Genomic DNA, 24,140 nt, shown 5'->3' with positions numbered 1-24,140 from the left:
GTCATTTTCTTATAGCTGCTTGAGTTTCTGATAGAAAGTCTATTAAGTATTTAATTCCTGTCTTAGTTGAGAATAAGAATCTTATATTTAATTGATTTAGATTATACTTCTCTTTCAATCTGACTCTGAGACTATTGTATAATACACAGTGCATTATAATATACTCAGAATTCTCATTTGCATTACAGAATAAGCATTCTATTGAATCAAATCTATCATCAAATCTTTGTATATAAGATTTGAAATAGTCATGTCCTAGTTTCAGCTGTATTATTATTATTATTATTATTCTTCCATTATACTCATATGCAAGCGGAGCTTATGATGAGTTCTTGCGTGATGTTAAATACAGGTCAAGTGTTGATTATACAGAAGGAAATACAGGTGTTGAGATCACATCAAGATAACAAGAACATAGGAAAATACAAAGAAGTGACAATTAAATACATGCGATAATAACTTCCCAGCTCAGGAACATAGAGTGATTCATTGAAGTGATTTGTACACCTCTGTATTTATTAGAAACCTGAGGTGCTTGAGTTCCGGATTTAATGTATTCCTGCGGGTTTCGAACCCACGCGCCTTGGTTTCCCACGCCAAGGCGCTACCGGGTGGCCGCATTAACCATTCGGCCACTGAGGCAGTTTCAGCTGTATTATAGATAAGAATATTTTCTTTTTAGTTTAATTAAAACAAGATTTTCACTTGAGTTTTATTTCAAATCTTGAATAATGTATACTTTTCTTTTATTTCTGCCAGCTTTTATTTCACTTGTCTAAATAAAATTCTTTTAATTTTCTCTTTATAAAAGATCAGAATATAATTTTTTGAATAGATCTGCTTAGTTCTGAATCTTTTTTTACAGCTGAATCAGTTAATTCATTATCATGAATATTCATATAAGCAGAAACTCAGTGTAGATGAATTATCAGCTTTGATATTCTTCTCTTTTGAATTTTTAAAACAGAGTTTAAGATCAGTTCAAGATTCATTTGATCATTATGAATCTAACTATTTCTAAGTCTTTTTAAAGCAGCTTGACTATCAGAGAATATTCATGTCTCTTTCAAACTATTTTCTCTTTTATGAGATTTTATTTTAATAAGTTTGAAAGCTTTCACTATTGTAAATAGTTCAGTGTCAAAGACTTCAGATTCACAGTCTAAAGTTCAAAAATCTGAGATAAAATTAATATTATCTTCAGTATAAGCAATGTCTGTGTCTAATCTATTCAAATTCTCATTTTTTGAGCCATCTAAATAAATCAGAATAGAGTCTTTTATATTAATTGTAGAATTTCTCTTCAAATGCTCGCGGGTTTTAGCGCGGAATATAGTTCAACTTATTTACAAGTCTATAAGAGATTCAAGCTTTTCTCTTCAGAGAGATATGTCACACTTGAAGCTGTCAGTGAAATAATATAGTAGAAGATTGTGATGACTGTATTAACTTACTACAGCTTGAGATGTTTATTCTTAGACTTGTTTATACAATTTATCAACTGTTTTATAAGATCTTTAATATTAATATTATAAATAGAGTCTTGATCAGTTGCATAGAAATTATTTAAACATATCTTAATAAAAGACTTTTAATAATCTTTTAAATTAATAAAGAAGAGATTATGATAGAAGTCTTCTGAGTTGTTCACTAACTTCTTATAATATATAATTAAATAATAGAATCTTCTCTGAAATACTAGATAATCATTTTTCTTAACATGTAAGATGACTAATTCTTTTATAATATTTATATATTCTTCTACAAGTGAGACAGTATACTTAACTTCAATTCTTTCTCATAATACAGCTGCATTATCTGGCTCAAGAATTTCAATGATTATATGTACAGATTCTAATAAGAACTGCAACATATATTAATACAGTGCTTTGATATAAATACTTCATTTTTTAGCACTTAATATATCTTGACTGATATCTTCTGAATAGATATATTAATTCTTTGTAAGAATATCAGATCTGCTGATAACTTCAGCATTTATAAGAATTTCTGTATATCAGGTCTGATAATTGATACTTGTAAGAGACCTACGCCGAATAGATCAGTATAATATTATAGGTCTTATATAACAAAGATAAAAACATTAGAGAAGGAAAGAAAGAGAAAGTGCGAGAATCAGCAATTGAGATGGATATTTATACGTGTATGTGGTGATGTACATGATGGAGCTTCGGGGCGGGAGAATATACGCGCATTCATAGCAGCTGAGAATCAGCAATCAAGAATGACTGAGAATCAAAGTGTACACATTCAAGAATGAAGTGATTGGAATCTGTGAAGTGTAATGAAATAGTCTATATAATTGATCAGATGCAGCCTGCCACATTAGTCCTCTCTTTCAGAAGTAGTTCTCATTGATTAAGAGTCACTGTTTCAGATAACACAGAACTCAGAGTTCAGGTCAGTTGATCATAGCTAACTCATTTTATAAGATATTACTGACTGCAGTCACAGAATCTCTGATCAAGAATATTCTCAATCTCTCACTCAAGCTTATTATCTTCTTCTATGATGTCTGGTAACTGTCAGTCAGAAGTCAGTTGAGAAGAGAATGAATTGATGATGATATAATGAAGCAAGCTTGTGTGAAATATATCATGAATTTCTGATAATATGTCAAGATAGTAGTTATGACTATCTAGAACTTCTATCACTTTATACTTGATATGGCAGTAATCTAGTGTATGAGATGAATATGTGATTTATATATTCTTAAGATTCAATTATATCAGATCTTCTATCTTATATTATTCAGTGAAGTCTCAGTGAACATTGATTTGATTCTCTTAATCTTGTTTCATAGTTATTATGAAGACCTCTGCTTAATCACAGATATCTTGAAGTTTTATTACTATATTATCAGTGATCTGAATCAGGCTGTGAGAATTCAGTGTGAACTGTATAATCTCTAGAAGATTCAACACTTTCATATAATATTTATATGTAAGAAAGAACAGACTTATATCTGTTGAAACAGCATCTTGACTGTTGATAGCAATCTCTGTATATAGAAGAAGATTATATGAATTGTCTTATAAGTAATTACAGAACTTTCAGAGATAATTCTTCACAGTCTGAATTGTTCATTCTGACATATCATCAGTCTCAGAGTGATAGACAGTTGATAGACAGTGTATAATCTTGAGAACTTGACAGATTCTTGTTCAGAAAGTTCTCACAAATTGACAGTCTTAATCTGATACTATAGATCTCAGTAATTCATGCATCTGATAGAATAAGCTCTGTAGAAAAGCTTCAATAACTTATTCAGTATTCATCTTATCACAAGATTTCAATATTACATCTTTGCTCAGTCAATTCATGATGATCAGAATGTTTCTACAATTCTTACTCTGAGATAGATTGACAGTGAAGTTAATTACTACATCTTATCAGATTCTATTAGAGATATTGAGTGATTTCAATAGATCTTTTCTACAGTTCTTTCATGAGATAACAGAAGAACAGTGATTACAGTTTCAGACAAAGCATCTGATACTATTTAATATCTCAGATCAGTAGAACTCTCAGAAGATCATTCTATACAGTTATTCATAGTCTGAATAGTCAGTTATATATGAATCATGTATCTCTTATATTATTCAAGTGTGTAAGAGTTCAGAGTAAGAGACCTAGTATTATTCACAGAATTATAGAGTGTTATTATCATCAATTAAACATTCTGAGATATCAGTTCTTATACATAGTTCTGAGAAAAATCAGAGTGCTTCTTGATATACTGCTTTAGTAAGAATCTGAAGAAGTTCATCTGTCTGAGCTGCTGTATATCACAGTTCATTCAGTGTAGAGAAAGTGAAGATATCAATGACAGTTCTAACTGAGAAAGTATATATAGTGTTATAAACTGTTTCATCTTGATTAACTAGTATCTTCAGATTCAAGAGCTGATGCTCTCAGTTCATTCAGTGAGTATCTGTTACATCAGATGATATATCTTACTCTCATTATAAGAGAGCATCTATCATCAAGTTCTGACTATCAGAATAGTAGTGTATTGTAAAATGAAAGTAACTTAAGAACTCAGATTATCATATCTATTATTCAGTGAGTTTATAAGTAGTTGTAAAGTATTTGAGATTCTTATAATCTGTGACTATCTCAAATTCAGAGATACTTTGAAGTTCAGAGTTTCATTCTTCTAAACAGTATATAATTGTAAGAAGTTTCTTATTATAGATCTCATAATTGCATTCAGTGAGACTCAGTTTCTTAAACATGAAGATATATAATTATAGAATCTCTTCATCATTATATTATAATATCACTTCTTCTATTATATAGTCAGAGAAATCAGCTTCAATAACTATCTCACAATCAGAATTAAATATTATCAGTAGAGAAGTATTAATGAACATCTTCTTTATCTGTGTAAATACAGCTTTGATATTCACTGATTATTGAAATACTGAGTCTTTCTTAGTGAGATCTGTAAGTAATCTTATAATATCTGAAAAGTTTCATATAAATCACTGATAGAAGTTAGTAAATCTGATGAAGCTTCATATATCTTTCACAGTATACAGAGCTTCTCATTCAAGAATAGTAGAGACTTTCTCAGAATTCATTCAAATCCTCTTATCAGCTTCTATAATAAAACTCAGATACTTGATACTCTTGACTTTAAAATCACTCTTATTAATATCTATCAGTAGTTCTGCTTCTTATAGCTATTGTAATATCTTTCACATATACTCTTGATATTCTTTTCTGAATTCATTAGTAAAGATGAGAATGTCATCTAGATAAGTAGATACAAACTTATTAAGAAAATCTCAGAGTACTCAGTTAATATACTTCTGAAATATACTGAGAGTATTAGTCAGTTCAAAGAATGTAACTATTTATTCAAAGAGATTATAACATGTTCAGAATACTATAAGTCATTCATCTTCTTCAGTAATATGAATCTTATAAAATGCAGTGATGATATCTAGTTTTATAAACTATTAAGCTCATCTAATCTGTGCTAGAGTTTCATTGATAAGAGATAAGAAGTATTAATCTTTCTTTATCAATCTGTTCAGATCTTGATAGTGCACACAGAATTGAAGTTTTTCATCTGGTTTCTTTGCAAAGAGAATAGAGACTGTGATGAAAGAGTTATTAATATATATGAATTCTTTATTCAACAGATTATTGAGTGTCTTTCAAAGAAGAAGAAGTTCATCTCAGAATATGTTATAAAGAGAGTCTTATAACAGTTCAAGATTCTTATCATTCTTTTTCTCTAACTTGATACTGTGATTCACTCTGAGATCTCATAAGAGAGATATGTTCATAATATTGTCTTGTCAGAAGATATCTAGATATTCATGATATTATTAAGAGAGTTTCATACAAGAATCTGTTATTATAATATGAGATAATTTTTCTAGAGCCTTTTTAATATCAGTCAGACTGATGAAATAGATTGATATATAATTCTGCTATCAGTGATTCTTTCAGTGACTTCTTTTTCTGAGTATTTCATAGATATTGATAGAGATCTGTATCAGATCAATAGTCTTATGAATATTATCTTTGTGAATTCTATCATTATTAGAGAATATCAAGCTTCTGTTTCAAGTGTTTAATAAGATGTCTTATTCAGATAGTCAGACAAGTTCTAGTATAAGATTATAATCAAGATTATTAACTTCATATGTATAGATATCTTCATATTAATATTCTTTCACATCTATGATCAGCTTTATTATATAACAGATACAAATGTCTTTTGAATCATCAAATTCTGTGAGAAGTTGAGGTTTTGATAAAGAGATATACTGAAGATTATAATATCTTATAACTGAAGATTTTATCATTATATAGTAATATAGACTGCTGTCTATCATAGCTTTCATATTATATATATTATTAATCACAGTAGATATAAGAATTACATTCATTATTATCTTCTCTTTAAATTATTATCATCTGATCTCTTCAAGCTTCTGTTTATAAATTTGAATAGAAGCTAATCTTTTCTCTGTTTCACTGAGACATTTTTATAGTTATCTTCTGAATCTTTCTCTAATATAATATGATTGATATGAACAGATACTGATTCATTCTTTAAACAAGAAGATGCTGATCTTTCTCTTGAGTATGAAGATACATAGATTAATCAGCAGTTGAAAGTAATATGTTCTGATCAGTTACAGTTAATATACACTTTACATTGACATTAATCAGCAACTTCTTCAGAAGTGATCTCAGAAACTCAGAAGTCTGTTCAGATAGTAAAGATTCTTGCTTATACATAGATATTTAAGTCTACTTAATTCATGATATCTACATCATTGTTATTCCTCAGTGTAAGTGTATACATTACTGAGATATAATATCTTCTATCACTGTTCTGTATATTCTTGAGCTTAGTAAGACAGTTATTCATTGTTCAGAGCTGTGTGTAGAAGTCTTCATAAGTCTGGTCTTTATCTACACTTATAAGAGATTGTAAGAGTTTAAAAGTTAATGTCTTCTTAAGCATGCTAATCTTCATTCAATTCTCTCAAGATTAATCACCTGCTTCTAGAATCTTGATATTGAAGTCAGAAATAAATGTTATAAGAGAAATATTTCTCTGTCAGATACTCTGTAGTCAATCTAATACTTTCTGTTACATAGTAGTGTCTCAGAACAGAATATCAAGATATTTCATAATATTATCAGATATTTATAATACTGATTTATATACTTTCATTCATGAATAAAACTTCTATTTTATATGATCTTTCAATCATTTATTAATATATCAATCTTGATTAATTAATGAACTGATGACATCTTCATCTACACTCAGTTTTATAAGTATTTTCATTCTTCATGATGAGTAGAGAGTGAGATCAGAAGTATTGAAATATATAGAAGTATCTAAGTATTCTTTCAGCACTTTTATATTCAATTCTGTAGATGTTGAAATTATGTGAGTTAGTTATTGAATCTCTTCATATTGACATTATTAAGTTACATGCATATCAGCTATTTATTATTATTATAGTTTTAACATTGCTCAGAGTCACTGTAGCACTGTGTCTATACTTATACTTAAGAGTTTCATATTATTATTAGACATGATTATATCAATTGTTAAATGTGTAATTGTATTCTTATATATCTGAGTGTTAGAACTCTTGAGTCTTTCACTGATATTCTCTTATAAGATCTTATTCTCTTTATAAGATCTTGTTGCAGAGTCAGAGTGACTGATGAGCAAGCTTCTATCTGAGAACTATCTAAGAACTCAGTGTTCACTTAACTGTTTAACTGTTTCTCTATTTCTTATGTGTTGTTACATATTCAGATATCTCTTAATAAATAATTATTTCTGATAAGAAGACAATGAATGTTTTTATAGTATAAGAGGTCTACACTGAATAGATTGATATAATATTATAGATCTTATATAACAAAGATAAAAATATTAGAGAAGGAAAGAAAGAGAAAGTGCAAGAATCAGCAATCAAGATGAATATTTATACATGTATGTGATGATGTACACAGTGAAGCTTTGAGGCGGGAGAATATACACGCGTTCATAGCAGCTGAGAATCGGCGATTGAGAATGGCTGAGAATCGGAGCATACACATTTGAGAATGAAGTGGTTGAGATCTGTGAAGTGTAATGAAATAGTCTATATAATTGATCGGGCGCAGCCCGTCACAATACTATTAAACATGATTACAGTCTTAGTTAGACTGGCCGCTGAGACCATGAATTTCACATTTGGTCTCATTTGGTCTGGTCCCATACATTTCTTAGTGTGAATCCCGCTGGGACTGGCTATTAAAAAAACATGTAAAGTGACTATATATCAGATCTTAAAATGAAACCATGACTTAAAAAAAATGAGAAAGTGATCTTATTTAGTCTCATTTAGTCTTATTCTTGACATAAAGTTACTATTTTTAGACATTTTAAGGTTTTTTTTAGACTATTTTTAATTTTTTAAAAAGTAACACTTTTTGATAATACTCAAATGAGATTTAAAGTCATTTAAAGCAATAAAAATAATTTAAATTGAGAAGTGGAAATCATGATCTCATTTGAAAAATGTGATAAGAGTAGACAGTAAGTCTCACTGAGACAGTATGAAACTACTATCTAATGTTAAAACCATGTAATGGGATCAGTCAAATTGATAATAAGACTATCAAAAAATCTGGTCCTGGTCTCAGACACGGTCACACGGTCAGTCTAGTCTTAGTATTTATAGCTTTTTAAACATTCTTTTAATATTCACAGATCTGAGATTTGAAATTATTCACAGTAGAGATAATCTCTTAACACACACTCATTCTATCACAGATCATCATAAGATTATTAAACAATATGAATATCATATTATCTTGACTCATTCTAGATATAGAACTGCTGACAGGACACACTTCTATAAGTACTATATACATAGTACTTAGGCTTGAGATTTCATCATTGAATTCATGATGAGTGTTCATGTCTTAACTAGTAGATAACTTTATAACTTTCTCTGTGACTTTTATATACTGAGTAATATCATCTTTGTCTGATTCTTCATTAATAGAGATCTGTTAAGCTGTCTGAGTATAAGAATGAAAGTATAGAGTCTTCTTTCTATCACTCTGAGAAGTAGATAAGTTATTTATTAATTATCACAATCTGAGTATAGATATAAGGAAAGAGATTCAGATAAGATTAATCTCATTCAGTTATTAACTTGAAGAAAGAATGCAACCTCTTAATCTCTAGATGTATTCACTTGTTAAAGCACACTTATTCTAAATAATAAGAATATCTTCTATTCAAATCAACATAGAAAAGAGCCCCGGTGGCCGAATGGTTAATGCGGCCACCTGGTAGCGCCTTGGCGTGGGAAACCAAGGCGCGTGGGTTCGAAACCCGCAGGGGATACATTAAATCCAGAACTCAAGCACCTCAGGTTCCTAATAAATACAGAGGTGTACAAATCGCTTCAATGAATCACTCTATGTTCCTGGGCTGGGAAGTTATTATCACATGTATCTAATTGTCACTCCTTTGTATTTTCCTATGTTCTTGTTATCTTGGCGTGGTCTCAACACCTGTATTTCCTCCTGTATAACCAACACTTGACCTGTATTTAACATCACGCAAGGACTCATCATAAGCTCCGCTTGCATATGAGTATAATGGAAGAATAATAATAATAATAATAATAACAACATAGAAAAGTGAACCAATTCACAGACAATTGACTACAGTGTAATTCTTCTATAAAAACATGTATAAGAAGTCTTATTAAAAGAAAAATTGTGAACATCCAGGCTATAACCTGTAAGTGGGAAAGATTGATTCTCCTATTATTATGGGAGCAGCTAGCTATGTTATATAACATAAGAGATCATGTGCAGGCGGAGCGATCGCTAGGGCAACGCCACCAAGGCGGCCGCCGCTACAAAAGGATCCGCAAGGAGCGGGATTTCTTACAAAACATGAATATTTTGATTTTTTTGTAGTGTTTTGCTACTAATTTTCAGGGGGGCTGGGAAAATTCTGCTTTTGCAAGCAATACATCCGCCACAATAATTCCAATCTAGTAACAAACATGACAATTGTATGTATGTACAAACCTGAAGGAAATAAGGATTTCATCAATCTCCTGAATGGCTAGTGTCTCTTACAGCTCCAAGGGGTTTCCCGTTCAGAGGTCTGTAAATACTATAGGTTTGATTTATCCACAGCAAATCAATTGCTGAGCCATTCCATTCCCCATTTTAGGTAACCCCGGGCCCCGGCCTCAAGGCTTGGAATCCACAGGGCCATAGACTAGCCCGCAAGCGCGGAGGCATATTTGTGGAGAATCTTTGTGAGCGTGTAGATTATTTCTCAGGGAGATCAAAGGGTCCTTAACTGAGAGAAAAAAAAAAGGACGACTATATCTATAGTAATATGAAAATGTGCGCGCCAATGGGTTTGAAAGGACTAACCATGGTACAAAGTACTCTACATACAAAGTTTATTGAGGACAAAGACAAGAGCTCAAACTATTATTCCTGACGCCGCAATCGCTTTGGGAAAAAAGAGAAAGAAGTATATAAAATAAAATAAAACATTGCTGCAAAGTATGCAATTAGAACAAGAATACGTTAAGATGCCTCACCATCAGACAGACACATTACTGTCGTTTGGAGCTCTTTCACGATTTTCTCTTCCAACTGGCTCTGGCAGCCGGTAGTGCGGTCGATGGGTTCTCGCCGGGACATTGCAAGTTCCTTTTCATTTGTGGCAACAATCCGAGAGCGGAGGACTGATCGTTTCTCAAGAAGTGATTCGATATCATCTTTCACTTGTGCTCTATCCCATTTCAGTTCCTGGATATTTCCGGAATCCACGCCGGTACCTGCGCCAGCATCCCGGAATTTGTTGATAATGAGGGATATGAGAGCTAATGAGCAAGCTTCAGTAGTCATACCGAGCGACAGTCTTTTTACCCGTTGGCTTGATTCTAGCTGATTACCAGCAAGTGGCGAGGTTGTGGCGGGTTGTCCGAAGGAGAATGAAGCAGACGCTCGACGTAGCTGCCCCTCGAACTGGTTGAGGAAGGCCGCCACTTCCGGAGCAGCTCGACCAACGCTGTAGAGTAGGTTGAGGCAGAGAGGAAGAAAGCCTGAATTCCAAATAGCATATAGCCTGGGTATTGGATCGAATGGGCCACATCCGTGCGGTTGGCGCAGGACATCAGTGAGGCGGAAAGTCGACAATTTCACCAAAATACCATCAGCGGCCATCTGCTCTGCCATCATGGGGATGCAGGAAAGTTCCAGGAGGAATAGGATACTGAGCTCCCCATATACTGGATCTCCTTCAACTGTAAGTTGATAGGCCCAAGAAAATAATGTGGCTGCGTAGCGGGGTGTGTCGCTATCAGCAAGGTGGAAGGACGCCTGTTCGTAAATGCGGTCCGCGTCCTTCACTCGTAGACATGTTTGTAATATTGCTGTTAATATAGCAAAATCTCTAGGAGAGCACTTTTGCGGTTCGTCATGTAAGTACGTCGTAAGTGATCGAAAGCCCTGTGCGACTACCACCTTGATAATTTCTAAAACAATTGACAAATCCGACGACATTTCGGGCTTTTTGCTGACTGCTTCTGGCGCAGATCGAGAGGGCCCTGCAACATGGAACTGTAGGGCGAGGAATAGGATGTTTAACAAAAGCCCATAGTATTCCGTATCATTGTTGAGAAGGGCAGTTTCGTATGATGGATTTCGAAAGCGCGTAACATCCCATGCAACATTCAGCAACTCAAAAACTTCCGCCCCCCTGGCCTTAGCGTCGTTAAGTCGTTGAAGGAGAGCGAGGGCAAATTCCGCGCGGATTTGCTGAACTTTGTAAAAGATCTTTTCATCCGGTATGGTCTGCGAATTTGAAACGAGGCAGTGGCGGACAACCCGTGCCATCGACTTTTGGATTTCTCGATCCGGCATGAAATTTGCGCAGTGTTCTATGGCAAGAAATTTCCAACTTTGAAGAAGAGTCTATGACATGTTAGAAAAAAGAGGTTTAGGCTAGGGAATGCAAGAAACGCACCATTTGAGCTTCAACAAGTGACAGGTTTAGATTGGCTCGTTTGACCTCCTCCACAAAGCCTTGATCACGGGACCCGTTCCAGGCAAAATCATACCCGAAGATCTTACTTCCCAACTTCACGTCGAAAAAAAAGTTTTCGCCAAGCTCTGGGCGTGTGAGCCCAGTGCGCTTCATGGCCACGGCTTTGCATCCATGGTACTTCATTTCAAAGTTCTTTCTGAGATTTGAGTGCAGGGATGCATTATAGCCGTCCACCTTTACTGCGTTGTCAGAAAACCAGGAGATCAGAGGGATAATGGTTTTGAAAAATGTTAGATCCCGTGATTCTTTCGCACTGTGCAAGTAGACAGCGCATATATCTGCAACTAATGATGCGATTTTCGTATTGAGGCATTGCTCTAGAGGAGGGCATTTGCGAAGATCCAAGTTAGCAACGAAATTCACGATTTTCGGGACGAATTCCGAATGATTTTTAATCTGAGGTGTAGCCCAAAGCCAGTGTTCCTGCGCTCTTGCAACAAAATCTAGGGCAGATATCGCTATTTGAGGCTGAATTGAGTCGATTTTCGTTAATAAATCGAGGGAAATCCCCAAAAACGGTTGTCCAGTCATAGTCGAAGATTTATCTTTGTCGTTCTTTTTTAAGGAATCTCTCGCAGATGAGCCTGTGAGAAAAAAAACTGCAAGCCATTGTTGGCGTTTGCTAATTATCGTGGAAAGTAGATCCCATATTGAAGCATAAAGTGCAGGGTTTTTGAAAGGGCGATCGAATTTCGAAAGGCAGTCGAGAAAGTAGCGGGATGATTTGGCTCCTAGGTGGCCAAGAACAGAGGGTGGCTCGTGATTCGAATCTGAAGCTGCATACGATATCAGGAGTTCAAGGAGAGAAACAACAGGGAGTTGATAATCATAGGATAGAGCGTATAGTCGAATCAGCACAGGTGACGCTTTGAATAATTGGGTTTCAAGCATCGACATTGGAGATCCGACTAATCTTCCTGCTTGCGCCAACCGTTCCGAAAGTGCTAATGCAGACTGGATGTGTTGGGTATGGAGTTGGAGGTTTCGAAGGTCACTGCTCGAGCTGGAAGTTTGAAGACTGATGAGAATAGTGCGGAGGAGTGGATTAAAAGGCAGCTCTTCGATTGTTGTCGGTCGAAGTACTTTCAATATATATGTTGCTGAGCTTGAGAATACTCCCACCAACTTAGAATCCAGGTCGGATGTGTCGTCAGTCGCATACATGCTGTATAGGATTTTTTCAATAGTGAGGGCAAGACATGTATTAATTTCAAGTTGTTGGCAGATGTCATTGAATCTCCAAGTCGTGTTGCTATTGTACGCCTCAACCATCACGCGCACCAAGGCCAATAAAAAGTTGCGCATGATATAGGGCGGGATACCTGCACTGAACTCGGTGAGATGGTTGGACTTAGCAGATACTCGCCCTGCAGAGCGACGAACTCCAGAATGAACGATGACATCATTAACCAGGAGGTCAAACATTTGAACCGAAGCCTGAAGGAAACTGAAATCCCCAGAGGTAGCCTCGATGGACGAGACAATAGTGACTAGCATACCACCTTTCCCATCTGAGCAAATAAAGCTGCTCCTGGACAGGAAAGGCCATACGCGGCCGGGAATAACTGGTATAAGAGCGTTTATAAAGCGAAGGCAAGAGATAACCGGTTGAAGATTGCGGCTCGAACCTCTCTTGCTAATAGTGTTTTGCAGATTCCGTTCGAAAATCTCGAAAACAACGGAAATGATATCACCATGGCGATCGAGCCCGTCGCTAGCCATCTCGAGAATTCTTTTAGCACCTGACTCAGTGCCATTGCGTTTCGAAATAGTTTGTGCGGATGTGATTAGATCAGCGAAGAGGCCTATGATTTCGGCGACCACCTCATCTTCTGGTTCTTGCTCTGATCTGCGACTATTAGTAGCTTGCTCTAGCCATAACCCGAGGAAGCCAAGGCAGTTATAGTCATGATGCCACATTATTACGGCCGGTTTTGAGTCGTTGACAACCTGGCCGACGGCATCTTGGGGGATAACACAGGACTCAGCAAGAACTACCGCATTAGAACTCGATTCATATCCGACTGTGCTTTTCGACATGGCAGTTTCTTGCATAGGCAATGGCTGGATTAGGCCAACGAAATTGGCATTTTCATCTTCTCGGATGGGTTGGTATCCTTGGAAGCCAGGAGCGACAATTTGTGTGTAGGTTTCCATGCTCTCCAGTTCCTGGGCAATGTATGGTAGGCCATCATCATTAACGACGCTAGAGCCTGACAGGGCCCGGCATATTTTCAAAAAATTAATAGCTTCGTACGGAAATCGGGATTTGGCAACTCGAAAAATTCTATCAATGAGCACCGGATCTTGAATAAACATAGATCTCGGATCGCAACCATCATTCAGCTCTGGACTGGCAAGTTCATTGCAAACATCGGTAGGGCCAGAGATAATACACAGGACAGACGACACCACTTCAGGGATATAATCCAAATGCTCAACACTCGCACGGATCAAATCCAAGAGTTCTACCCTTATCCAACGGCTTAGCATGCCACTGTCACCAGCACCCGAAATTGGCCTAAGGCTTTCGACTAGAGCAACAATAAAGTCAAATACATGACATTTATCGACGGAGCTAGTCACAAGAAGCCTCACAAAGTCGTCATCAAAAGCTGGGTTACGAGCCTTCTCAAAAATATCTTCAAAAATGGACTGCTCAGCAACTCGCGATGGAGAAGAGGACGGGGCGTTGTTGTTGTTGAAAGAGTCAACAGCATGCTGGGCTTGCTGAAGTTCACGCTCCTCTTTCGTGGAGAGCGCAATCTCCCTTACTGCAAACATAACAATGGCGAATGCAAAAATCATAGGGGCGGCAGTTAAACAGCCCACATTGGCTGCCTTCAAACATATTTCGTTTATTTCGGCGATATTATCGCGAGACATGAAAAAAGGGGCTTTACCAGTTGAGGGTTCTGGGATTGTAGACAAGTGCGGCACCGTTTCAAAATATGAGGTAGATTCTCGTAGCTTGACAAAAGATAGAGTAGCAACCGCAATGAGAGCCTGAAGAGGACCAAGTATGATATTCTGTTCTTCCATAGCCTGTAAAATTTCTAGTTAGGCATGTGAGGAGCACATTCACAGGACTAAAACTTACCGGGAGTAGGATTTCAAGGAAATCATATTCGGCCATTAAACGTAGCCAAGAAAGGAAGAGCTCCGCGGATGGGATGGCATTCGAGGATTGAAGTTGAAGCACAAGGAATTGAAGGATTTGGTTAAGCTCCTCAAGAACGTTCGTTTGCCAGGCCAGCTCGATTTCCACATTGGGTTCGTCAGGAAGAAGCCACCCACTCCCAGCTTCTAAATTACCAATTCGGGTTCGAACAGCCTCAATGCACTGTTTTATAGAAACGGCATCAGTGCCTTTCCCGGATTGAAGCCCAAATATGGATTTTCCTAGTTCTTCTAGTTTCGTCTGAGCACGTTCAACTCGTGGTTTTCGGGAATCCACGTAATGGCTACCAGGTGCTCTTTTACGCAAAGCCACACATAAAAGTCGCAGAGAAGTTTTGAGTATATGCTGTTTTTCCGACAAATATAGCTGGAATAACTTCAAATGCCTTAATTCCTCTTCTGAAAACCCATTTGGCTGGAGGTTTGTTTCCCCCTTGTATTTTAGAATTTCAGTAGCCTGGGCTCCCTTAGTAGACTGCGAAAGGTTGCCAAGTCCAATCGCACCTTGAAGGCTTGTCGTCTCCTCCTCGGAAAATTCGCTCAGAAGCTGGTCACCGGGTCGATTTTGGCGTTCGTACACAACAATTCTGAGTGCAGAAATCTCATTGATCTGTGTCCGCTTGCTTAACCACGTCGCGTCACTTTTTATTTCGTCTAAATTCCAAGGACCCTTAATACCTGTTGGCACATGAATGGCAGCAGTTTTGGACTGAAAATCGGACTTAGATTTTTCATTCGGAGGAGTAAACGGGTTCAAGGGATTAGAAAGAATTCGGATGCTCTCCGGGCAAGACAAAAATTTGTAGAGACTGTCAGCTTCCCCGACATCTGTCTTTGCATTCGCCAACCGTAGAAAAGCCGATTTCCATGATCTAATGTGCAATCCGGTCAGTAATTTTCCTATGGTAGCTGATAACTGGCAGACATACATAAGTTGGAAGTCCCCAGAGAAGCATTCGTCCAGGGACGGAAAATACACGGCTGGCGGTGGAGCCATATGGTTCTCTATTATATCATGGCCCGTCACCGAGAACGTGTCGTGAGATATTACTCTAGTCGCGCTTGAGAAGCACAACAGGACCAGATGTCACAACCAAAGGCCTCACTCAAGCTTAATTGTATTTGCGCGGGTTGAATCAACAAAAGATTAACTAACTCATTTAAGCTTAGTGGATCCCTAGTTACCGGAAGCGGATAAATCTATATCCGACCACATTTTCTTCGCGGCTTCGAGAGTTAACTAAGTTTAAAGCATCTCTATACAATATATATAAATTGAAAAGGGAAGAGAGTATTAACTTTATTACCAGCATGCAAAGAACTTCTATTCTCACTGCAAATTATCTCGATCAATCAAATTTCCTCAATCATTGCTGCAGTTTGGTGCCTGGGATTTGAGTGGAGGCGAACTTACACTTTAAGCCTTTGAAAATCGGGGCTGTGGTTGGTTGAAAGGCCCATCAGCGCCTTGAGTAATTGACCAGCACTGCTGCAGTACGCAGTATTCATACCGGAAATTAGTGGCTCCGAATAACAGTAGATTCACTGTGTCATCACTGTAATCAATGTCAAAATGTTTCAAAAAAAGTTATACATAAACAATCATTAATCTTTTCACAATGTGCAATTAATTAGAAATTGTTAATATATTAATAATATATCAGTTAAATTGTAATGAGCTAGACACACTCAAATCACACAATATTAATAATCAGAGTACAATAAGATTATGATTAAATATAAAAATAAGTACTTATAGATAATTATTCAGAGATTCACAGCTTGATATAATATATACTAATAATTTACTAAAAGTATTCACAGTAGAAAAATAAATATAAAAAATAAATATATAATAATATTCAAGTTGAGTTGTGAATAATAGTTACAAACTTCAGTTTATATAATTATATATAATTAAGAGTCACTAACTCTATTAATTATATAAGAGATTAGAATAAAAATAAAAAAATTATGAAAAATAGAATTTCTTATATATCTCTCTTTTTTTAAAGTTTTATTCATGAATTTTTTCAGTGAATAATTTTATAAAATCAGACTCAGTATTATAGTAATACTTATTAAAAACTCTTCATATTTATAAAATAAAATCTTAGTAAGAAAAAATCTTTAATTAGTATAATTACTGTAAAAAGAAAAAAGTCTATCACTCAGTTTTTTATTCTGTGAAATTTTTATATAATTTACAGATTTTTCTCTGACTATTATACTAATTTATTTCATATTTTTTATTTAAAAAAGTTTCAGTTAACTTTTAATTATTCTTGTAAAAATTAATGATTTCATATAATAATTTACCTTTTATGAAATTATTTTCATTAAAAAAAATATTTACAAGTTGATTTTTCACTAATTTTTATAAATCATTATTTTTATTATTATTATTATTATTATTATTTTATTATACTTATATACAAGTAAAACTTATAATGAGTTGTTGTATAATATTAAATACAGATTAAATATTAATTATATGAAAGAAAATACAGATATTAAAATTATATCATAATATTAAAAAATATAGAAAATACAAAGAACCGTGGTGAAATTACTAAGTTGAAATAGTATATTAATGATAAAGATAAGAAAGACTAGACTGATTATATAACTGTGTCTGAGATCAGAACTAGATTTTTTAATAGTCTTATTATCAATTCAACTGATCTCATTACATGGTTTTAATATTAGATAGTAGTCTTATACTGTTTCAGTGAGACTTGCTGTCTACTCTTGTCTAGACTGACTGTGTGACTGTATCTGAGACCAGAATCAGATTTTTTGATAATCTTATTACTAATTCAACTGATCTCATTACATAGTTTTAACATTAGATAGTAGTCTTATACTGTCTCAGTAAGACTTACTATCTACTCTTATCACATTTTTTAAATGAGATTATGATTTTCACTTCTCAATTTAAATTATTTTTATTGCTTTAAATGACTTTAAATCTCATTTAAGTGTTATCAAAAAGCATTACTTTTTAAAAAATTAAAAATAGTCTAAAAAAAACCTTAAAATATCTAAAAATAGTAACTTTACATCAAGAATGAAACTAAATAAAATCAAATAAGACTACTTTCTCATTTTTTTCAAGTCATGATTTCATTTTAAGATCTCATATATAGTCACTTTGCATGTTTTTTTAATGACTAGTCTCAGTGAGATTCACATCAAGAAATGTATGAGATCAGATTAAATGAGATTAAATGTGAAATTCATGATTTCAGCAGTCAATCTACTCTTGTCACATTTTTCAAATGAGATCATGATTTTCACTTCTCAATTTAAATTATTTTTATTGCTTTAAATGACTTTAAATCTCATTTGAGTGTTATCAAAAAGCATTACTTTTTAAAAAATTAAAAATAGTCTAAAAAAAACCTTAAAATGTCTAAAAATAGTAACTTTATGCCAAGAATGAAACTAAATGGGATCAAATGAGACCACTTTCTCATTTTTTTCAAGTCATGATTTCATTTTAAGATCTGATATATAGTCACTTTATATGTTTTTTTGATAGCCAGTCCCAGCGGGATTCATGTCAGGAAATATATGGGACCAGACCAAATGGGACCAAACATGAAATTCATGGTCCCGGCGGCCAGTCTAAGAAAGACGTGTATTTGAATGATAATTGAACGAAAAAGATGTGTATTGGATGATAATTGAATGATTCTAGAGCAACATGGATATTTTGATTTTTTTGTGGTGTTTTGCTACTAATTTTCAGAGGGGGCTGGGAAAATTCTGTTTTCGCAAGCAATACGCCCGCCACAATATATCAAAAATATGCTGCAGTCCCATTTACGGCAGCGCAGTATGAGGCTGCTCCTTGACTACACTTCAGTTCTCATGATTCCACTTCCTTCGTCTGTCTTTGCTCTGCCGAAGCAGTGGAACTACTCGATCTGCAGTGCCTGCCGGTATCCCTGTTTGTGGTTCAAACCTCAACCAGTTCTCGCTCGGGGGTAGGACGCATCCTTCTCCGTCTTTTCGCGGTAGACGCTCGGTGTCGTCCATCCTTTCCTCCCATCGTTTCCCACATTTGGCCTTGAAAAACTTGGTGAAGGCTCCGAATGCGAACTCCCATGTACTTCCAGTCGGCGCAAGAAACGCCGATCCAGCCCTTCCAACCCGAGTGTATTTCACCAACGCTACATAGGCATGAGGGCTTGAATCAGATTCGTAGAGCTGTATTGTATGTTTAGTGGGAGATATGAAAATCGGATACGGAGACAAGAGAGAATTGCTAGCAATTCGAACCCAGTGTTTTTTCATTCATACTTGAAGGGTATGTTTTTCTTTGAACCTGACGTCTTCCAGAGGGCGCACAAGAGTCACAAGATAACAAAATCCTTCAGAATCGGTAAATATATGATGGTCGTCTATTAATCACCAGTGAGCAGAGTATGAAACGAGTGTCTACCGGGTCTACAAAGAGCTGCACTGACCAACCTCATTTCCCGGACCATGGTTACGCCGTTGCTTTTTCAAGCAGTCTGTTGCCATGTTTCATTTATTTAGTACCTTGATAGCGGGAATTGTCGTTGCACGATTTCAGTAAGTGAAGCAACATACTGGAGCCTACGCCATCAATATTCTTGGAGGCATTCTTGCGCTTTCCTGTATCCCTCTTGCAGGTGCCTCGTGTTTGGTACCACAGATATTCATTCTCACGTTTGGGTCGCCTGGTTTTGGACAGAAGGGAATCCTCAAGCCATTCCAGCTTCACAATTTTAAGGCCCTTGATTTTGCGAGCCTGTTGGACTGTGAAAGTTGAAATTCACCAGGTGAATAATTCGCCACACCGCTAGTTTTGTTTAGAGAAGAAGAAGTAGAATAAAATACACAACGAAGAAAGCTAGGGAAACCAAGGAGGTATATGGTTATATACCCGTTGCATCGCGCTTCCGGAACGCATCCTTGGTCGTGATAAGATGAGTTGTTGCACCTTTCTCAGGGTGTTTTGAGAAATCACCACCGTTGGCCTCAACCCACTGCTTGATCTTCTCGGAGATTGGCCCGAAATCACCAGCCAGGCTGATGTGTTGCTTGCGGAAAGTCTTCCCCATGTCTTGTGAGAAGCCAAGCAGACCGGGAATAGCGTCTTTTATTTGGATATGGCGGGGGTTTCCTCAAGATTGCAATTTCCTGTCTCAACGCCAAAGTATATGTGGGGAAAGGGGGGAAGAAGTGCGGTAACGGGCGTGCGCTGAGGTTGAAGTGAAAAGTTTTTGAAGAGAAAGGCGCGCGATTCCGATGAAGTGAGTTGAAGAGGCCAAGGTCCGAATGCTGCTAAAATGGTCATAAGATGAAGATTATAAAAACGTTAATTGTATGATACGGTTAACTGGTATGAAGAGTGAAACCATAAAAGGTCAAGGCTGGTTGAGAGGGATCTCTAAACAATATAAAAATCGGCAATGAAGCACAGGTCACAGGGCTGGGAGCTGTGTAACTGAATTTTTATTCTGTTTTTTATATTAAGGACATGAAGTTCAATATATAAAATGATCAGTCTCATATCATCAAGTCCTGAAAGCTTTAGCAGCTTTCACAAAAGCCCTTATCTTTTCCAGGTCCTGTGATCCGTCTGACTCAACTCCGCTGCTAACATCAACGCCCACCACGCGGTCTCCATATCGACCTAGCTGCTGAAGCGTGTCGGCAACATTCAAGGGGTCCAATCCACCAGCAAGTATCACCCGAAGGCTGTCACTTTTCTTAATGGAGTCCTGTACACACGAAATGTCGAGTTTCTCACCCGAGCCGCCAGCACCAGAATCTAAGAGGGGAAGTGTATGGTAGGCATGTCGTGATAACCCTGGCTCGTTGGGAGAAAATTTCTTTATTACTGGAACAGGTATTAGGCTCGCCCACTCTATCGGCTCCGACCCGTGGAGTTGAACGACGTCAAGCTCAAGCTTTTGTTGTTGGGAAATAATATACGATAGCGGTTGATTCAAAAACACGCCCACCAGCAATGCACGGCGAGGATGGCAGAGTATTTGGGACGAATAGTCAAAATAGTCGACAGAGGAAGTATCGTTGATGCATTCCTGTATTCCACTTACCGTGGATGCTGGACGAGGCGTTGATTTAACCACTTTAGATATCTCCAGAGCAGTATCATCCGAGACCGTTCTAGTGCGCCCCTTCGCCATTATTATGCCAATTAGATCAGCGCCGGATGCAATCGCTGTGCGCGCGGCCTCAGGTGTGCGGGTTCCGCATATTTTCACAAGTAGGGGCCGTTTAGGAATCGACGTAGGAAGAGGGTTCCCGCCACCTAGCAGCTGGGAGACAAAGAGGTTTGTGTCCTCGGCACGCATCAATGCCTCCCCGACGAGGATTGCCTTTACGCCCTCTGTGCTATAAGCTTTGACATCGTCTGGGCCGGATATTCCGCTTAAGGCACATACAATTGTTGAATCCGGCACTAGATCCATTAACCGACTCGTGGTACCCAAGTCGACTTCAAAGCTTTTCAGATCACGGTTATTGACACCGATAACCTGAGAGCCGAGGCTAACTGCGATCTTCATTTCTTCGGCCGTATTTACCTCGACGAGAGGTTCCATGCCCAGTTGTTGAGAATATTGGTAAAGCCGCCGGAGTAGCTCGGTGTCGAGCATCTTGACAATAAGTAAGATAGTATCTGCACCAGCCAATCGAGCCTCCAAAATTTGGTACTCATTGAAAATAAATTCCTTTCGTAGTACAGCCGGTCTGTTTGGGAGGCCCTCAAGGCTCTGGCGAACGGCCCGTAGATCCTCAATGCCTCCTTTAAACCATTCCGGTTCAGTAAGAACCGATATAACACTTGCTCCAGACATGGCATATTTCCGAGCTTGAATTGGAGCACAAGTAGATGACGAAATGAGACCCTTTGATGGGGATGCCCTCTTTATCTCTGCCATCAGTGACAACGAAAACGATGTCTGTCTCAGCCGGTCTGGAAATGATATTTGGGTCGGAGATATCCCAAGGTCGTATGCGGCTTGCAAGTCTTCTGGTCTTTGGGAAGGAATCGCCATTTGCTTACTAACTGAAATTTCGCGATATGCGTAAATCTTATCCAAAATCGACTCCTTCTTTGTAGGTTTTACTCCGTTGCTCAGGGCTGCTGCTGCCTCACCTGGCTGAGAAACAAGGCCGCCGTTTTCTTTCCAGGTACCGCCACGAAGATTCAGAAAGTTCCTAAACATAGTCCGCCCATGTTCCGACAAAATACTCTCTGGGTGAAACTGAACACCTTCCACAGTATACTCTTTGTGCCTAACCCCCATTATAATTTTGCGGCCACTATCCTTTTCAAACTCAGTCCACGAAGTGACTTCGAGGCAGTCAGGAATGGTTAGCTGCAATCCTGCCAGTGAATGGTAGCGCGTAACGGCTAGGGATGGTGGGAGGGTGGCATAGACACCCTTCGAATCATGGTTTAAGGAAGAAGTTTTTCCGTGAAGGATCTCCCCCGTCACATCAACTTTCCCACCAAAGCTAGATATCATGCATTGATGTCCCATACAAACGCCAAAAATGGGTATCTTCCCGCTAAAATGTTGGATTGCATCTTGACTTATGCCAGCGTCTGTATCAGGGTGGCCTGGGCCGGGACTGATAACCAACTGGCTGGGGTTCTTTGCAATGAGCTCGTCCAGTGTGATCTCGTCGTTTCTAAATACCGTCACATTTGCTCCCTCTAGAACGAGGTACTGATACACGTTCCATGTGAAGGAATCATAGTTATCGATCAGTATCAGATTGGCTGCGTTCTCGCGGGTTTGAGCTTTGGTGGGGTTATTGGGCGAATGGTCGACTAAGACGTTGGTGGTGGCGGCCATTGTGACGGAAACTTGATAACGAACAGAATGAATGGGCGGTAAGACCGATCACCTGGACAGACAGCTCTTATATAGATCTATCTGATATCCAGGTAGGATGAGGCTCGTATTTCAGAGGTCTGTGAGATGTGTCACTTCTCCACAGCCAGACGCTGAAAACGAGTCATGTGATCAGACGCTTTCTTGGAGGATAACGTTGTTGTGTGTAATCTATCCTATTCATACGGGAAGAACGTAGGGTTATTACACGACCGGATTATGGTTGTTCCACCATTTCAATCGGCGACAAGGTCGCCGAGCTGTAAATCATAGTATAATGATGAATAAATGATGAAATCACTGTAAATAAGTTGTAAACTGAAAAAATCAATTATTATATTAATAATATCACTGAATCTAATCTATATAATTACTAAGTCTAAAAACTATCTCATTTATCAGTATTATTCTCTATTAAAAATTACAGACACTTCTATCTAAATTCTTTTAAATTAACTGAATTAAGTTTCTTTCATAGTCTTTATTTCTAGTTATATTACTCTTATTAATCATATCACTGAACTTATGAATTAAGATTTATAGATTAATCATAATCTGAGAGACACTATTATTAATTATCTAATATTTAAAAGTTAAGATTTTAAGATAATTAGATACTAAGTATTTGAAAGTCTATATAATTATTAATCTCTGAATAAATCTGAGATTTATTTCACTAACTCTAACTTACTATTTTAGTGATTATTTTATAAGTTCAGAGACTCAGAACACTTATCAGAGTCAGATAATTAAGAAAGAAGAAAAAGAAAGAATTAACAGTGATAGTAGAGAAGCTGATGAAGATTATAAAGAAGAGAAGAGAATTATTACTATTAATAGATTTCTTATCACTACTACTCTTATTATTATTATTATTATTATTCTTTAATTATAGATGTATACAGTCAGAGACTATAATATCTACCTGAGAATTAAAAGTTCTCAGGGTTTTTCCTATATCTATAAAGATAACTATCACACATTCATCAATTTCAGATATGTAAAATCAGAAAATTCCAGCTCTGAATATAAAAACTGTTTACAAATTGCAGTGTTTTAACATCTTCTGATACTTTGAAATCATTTGACAATATCATGACAAAAGAAAAGAGAACACAGTCTTAAAGATAGACACATTAAATAGATAGATAGAAAAGAATAGAAAGAAAAAAGTAAAGTAAAATAAAGAGAGACTGTAATGAAATAAATTATTAAAAGATAGTATATAGCTGTTTTAACAGACTATATCTGATCAATTTTCTCCTCTTTATATTCAGATATTTCTGAATTCAGTTATTTTCTTATAGCTGCTTGAGTTTCTGATAGAAAGTCTATTAAGTATTTAATTTCTGTCTCAGTTGAGAATAAGAATCTTATATTTAATTGATTTAAATCATACT

General features: G+C 36.6%; 3 protein-coding genes and 1 pseudogene across 4 annotated transcripts; 1 reads left to right on the top strand and 3 right to left on the bottom strand.

Annotated features, from left to right (window-relative positions):
- The first annotated feature begins 8,825 nt into the window (after positions 1 to 8,825).
- Positions 8,826 to 8,914, top strand: BDBG_16235 (annotated as a pseudogene). Its single transcript has one exon. The product of its transcript is annotated as a tRNA-OTHER (tRNA).
- A 548-nt stretch (positions 8,915 to 9,462) lies between these two features.
- On the bottom strand, positions 9,463 to 16,069 carry BDBG_00922 (nucleoporin). Its single transcript, XM_002627968.2, has 4 exons — positions 15,763 to 16,069; positions 14,754 to 15,705; positions 11,573 to 14,698; positions 9,463 to 11,520 (listed from the first exon to the last, which is right to left on the bottom strand). The coding sequence occupies exons 1-4, from the start codon at positions 15,828 to 15,830 to the stop codon at positions 10,129 to 10,131; spliced, it is 5,538 nt and encodes a 1,845-aa protein (XP_002628014.1). The 5' UTR covers positions 15,831 to 16,069; the 3' UTR covers positions 9,463 to 10,128.
- Positions 16,070 to 18,700: 2,631 nt separating this feature from the next.
- Positions 18,701 to 19,929, bottom strand: BDBG_00921 (BRCT domain-containing protein; the record flags this gene model as incomplete). Its single annotated transcript, XM_002627967.1, has 5 exons — positions 18,701 to 19,048; positions 19,142 to 19,242; positions 19,309 to 19,356; positions 19,436 to 19,624; positions 19,752 to 19,929. The coding sequence occupies 5 exons, from the start codon at positions 19,927 to 19,929 to the stop codon at positions 18,701 to 18,703; spliced, it is 864 nt and encodes a 287-aa protein (XP_002628013.1).
- Positions 19,930 to 20,385: 456 nt separating this feature from the next.
- BDBG_00920 (anthranilate synthase component 2) lies at positions 20,386 to 22,701 on the bottom strand (the record flags this gene model as incomplete). Its single annotated transcript, XM_002627966.2, has 1 exon — positions 20,386 to 22,701. One exon carries the CDS (start codon positions 22,699 to 22,701, stop codon positions 20,386 to 20,388), a length of 2,316 nt encoding a protein of 771 aa, XP_002628012.1.
- Positions 22,702 to 24,140: the final 1,439 nt, after the last annotated feature.

This window comes from Blastomyces gilchristii, assembly GCF_000003855.2.
Source record: "Blastomyces gilchristii SLH14081 genomic scaffold supercont1.2, whole genome shotgun sequence".
Taxonomy (NCBI): Eukaryota; Fungi; Ascomycota; class Eurotiomycetes; order Onygenales; family Ajellomycetaceae; genus Blastomyces; species Blastomyces gilchristii.
The sequence above is the reverse complement of the archived record's forward strand: the minus strand, read 5'-3'. Positions and strand labels throughout refer to the sequence as shown.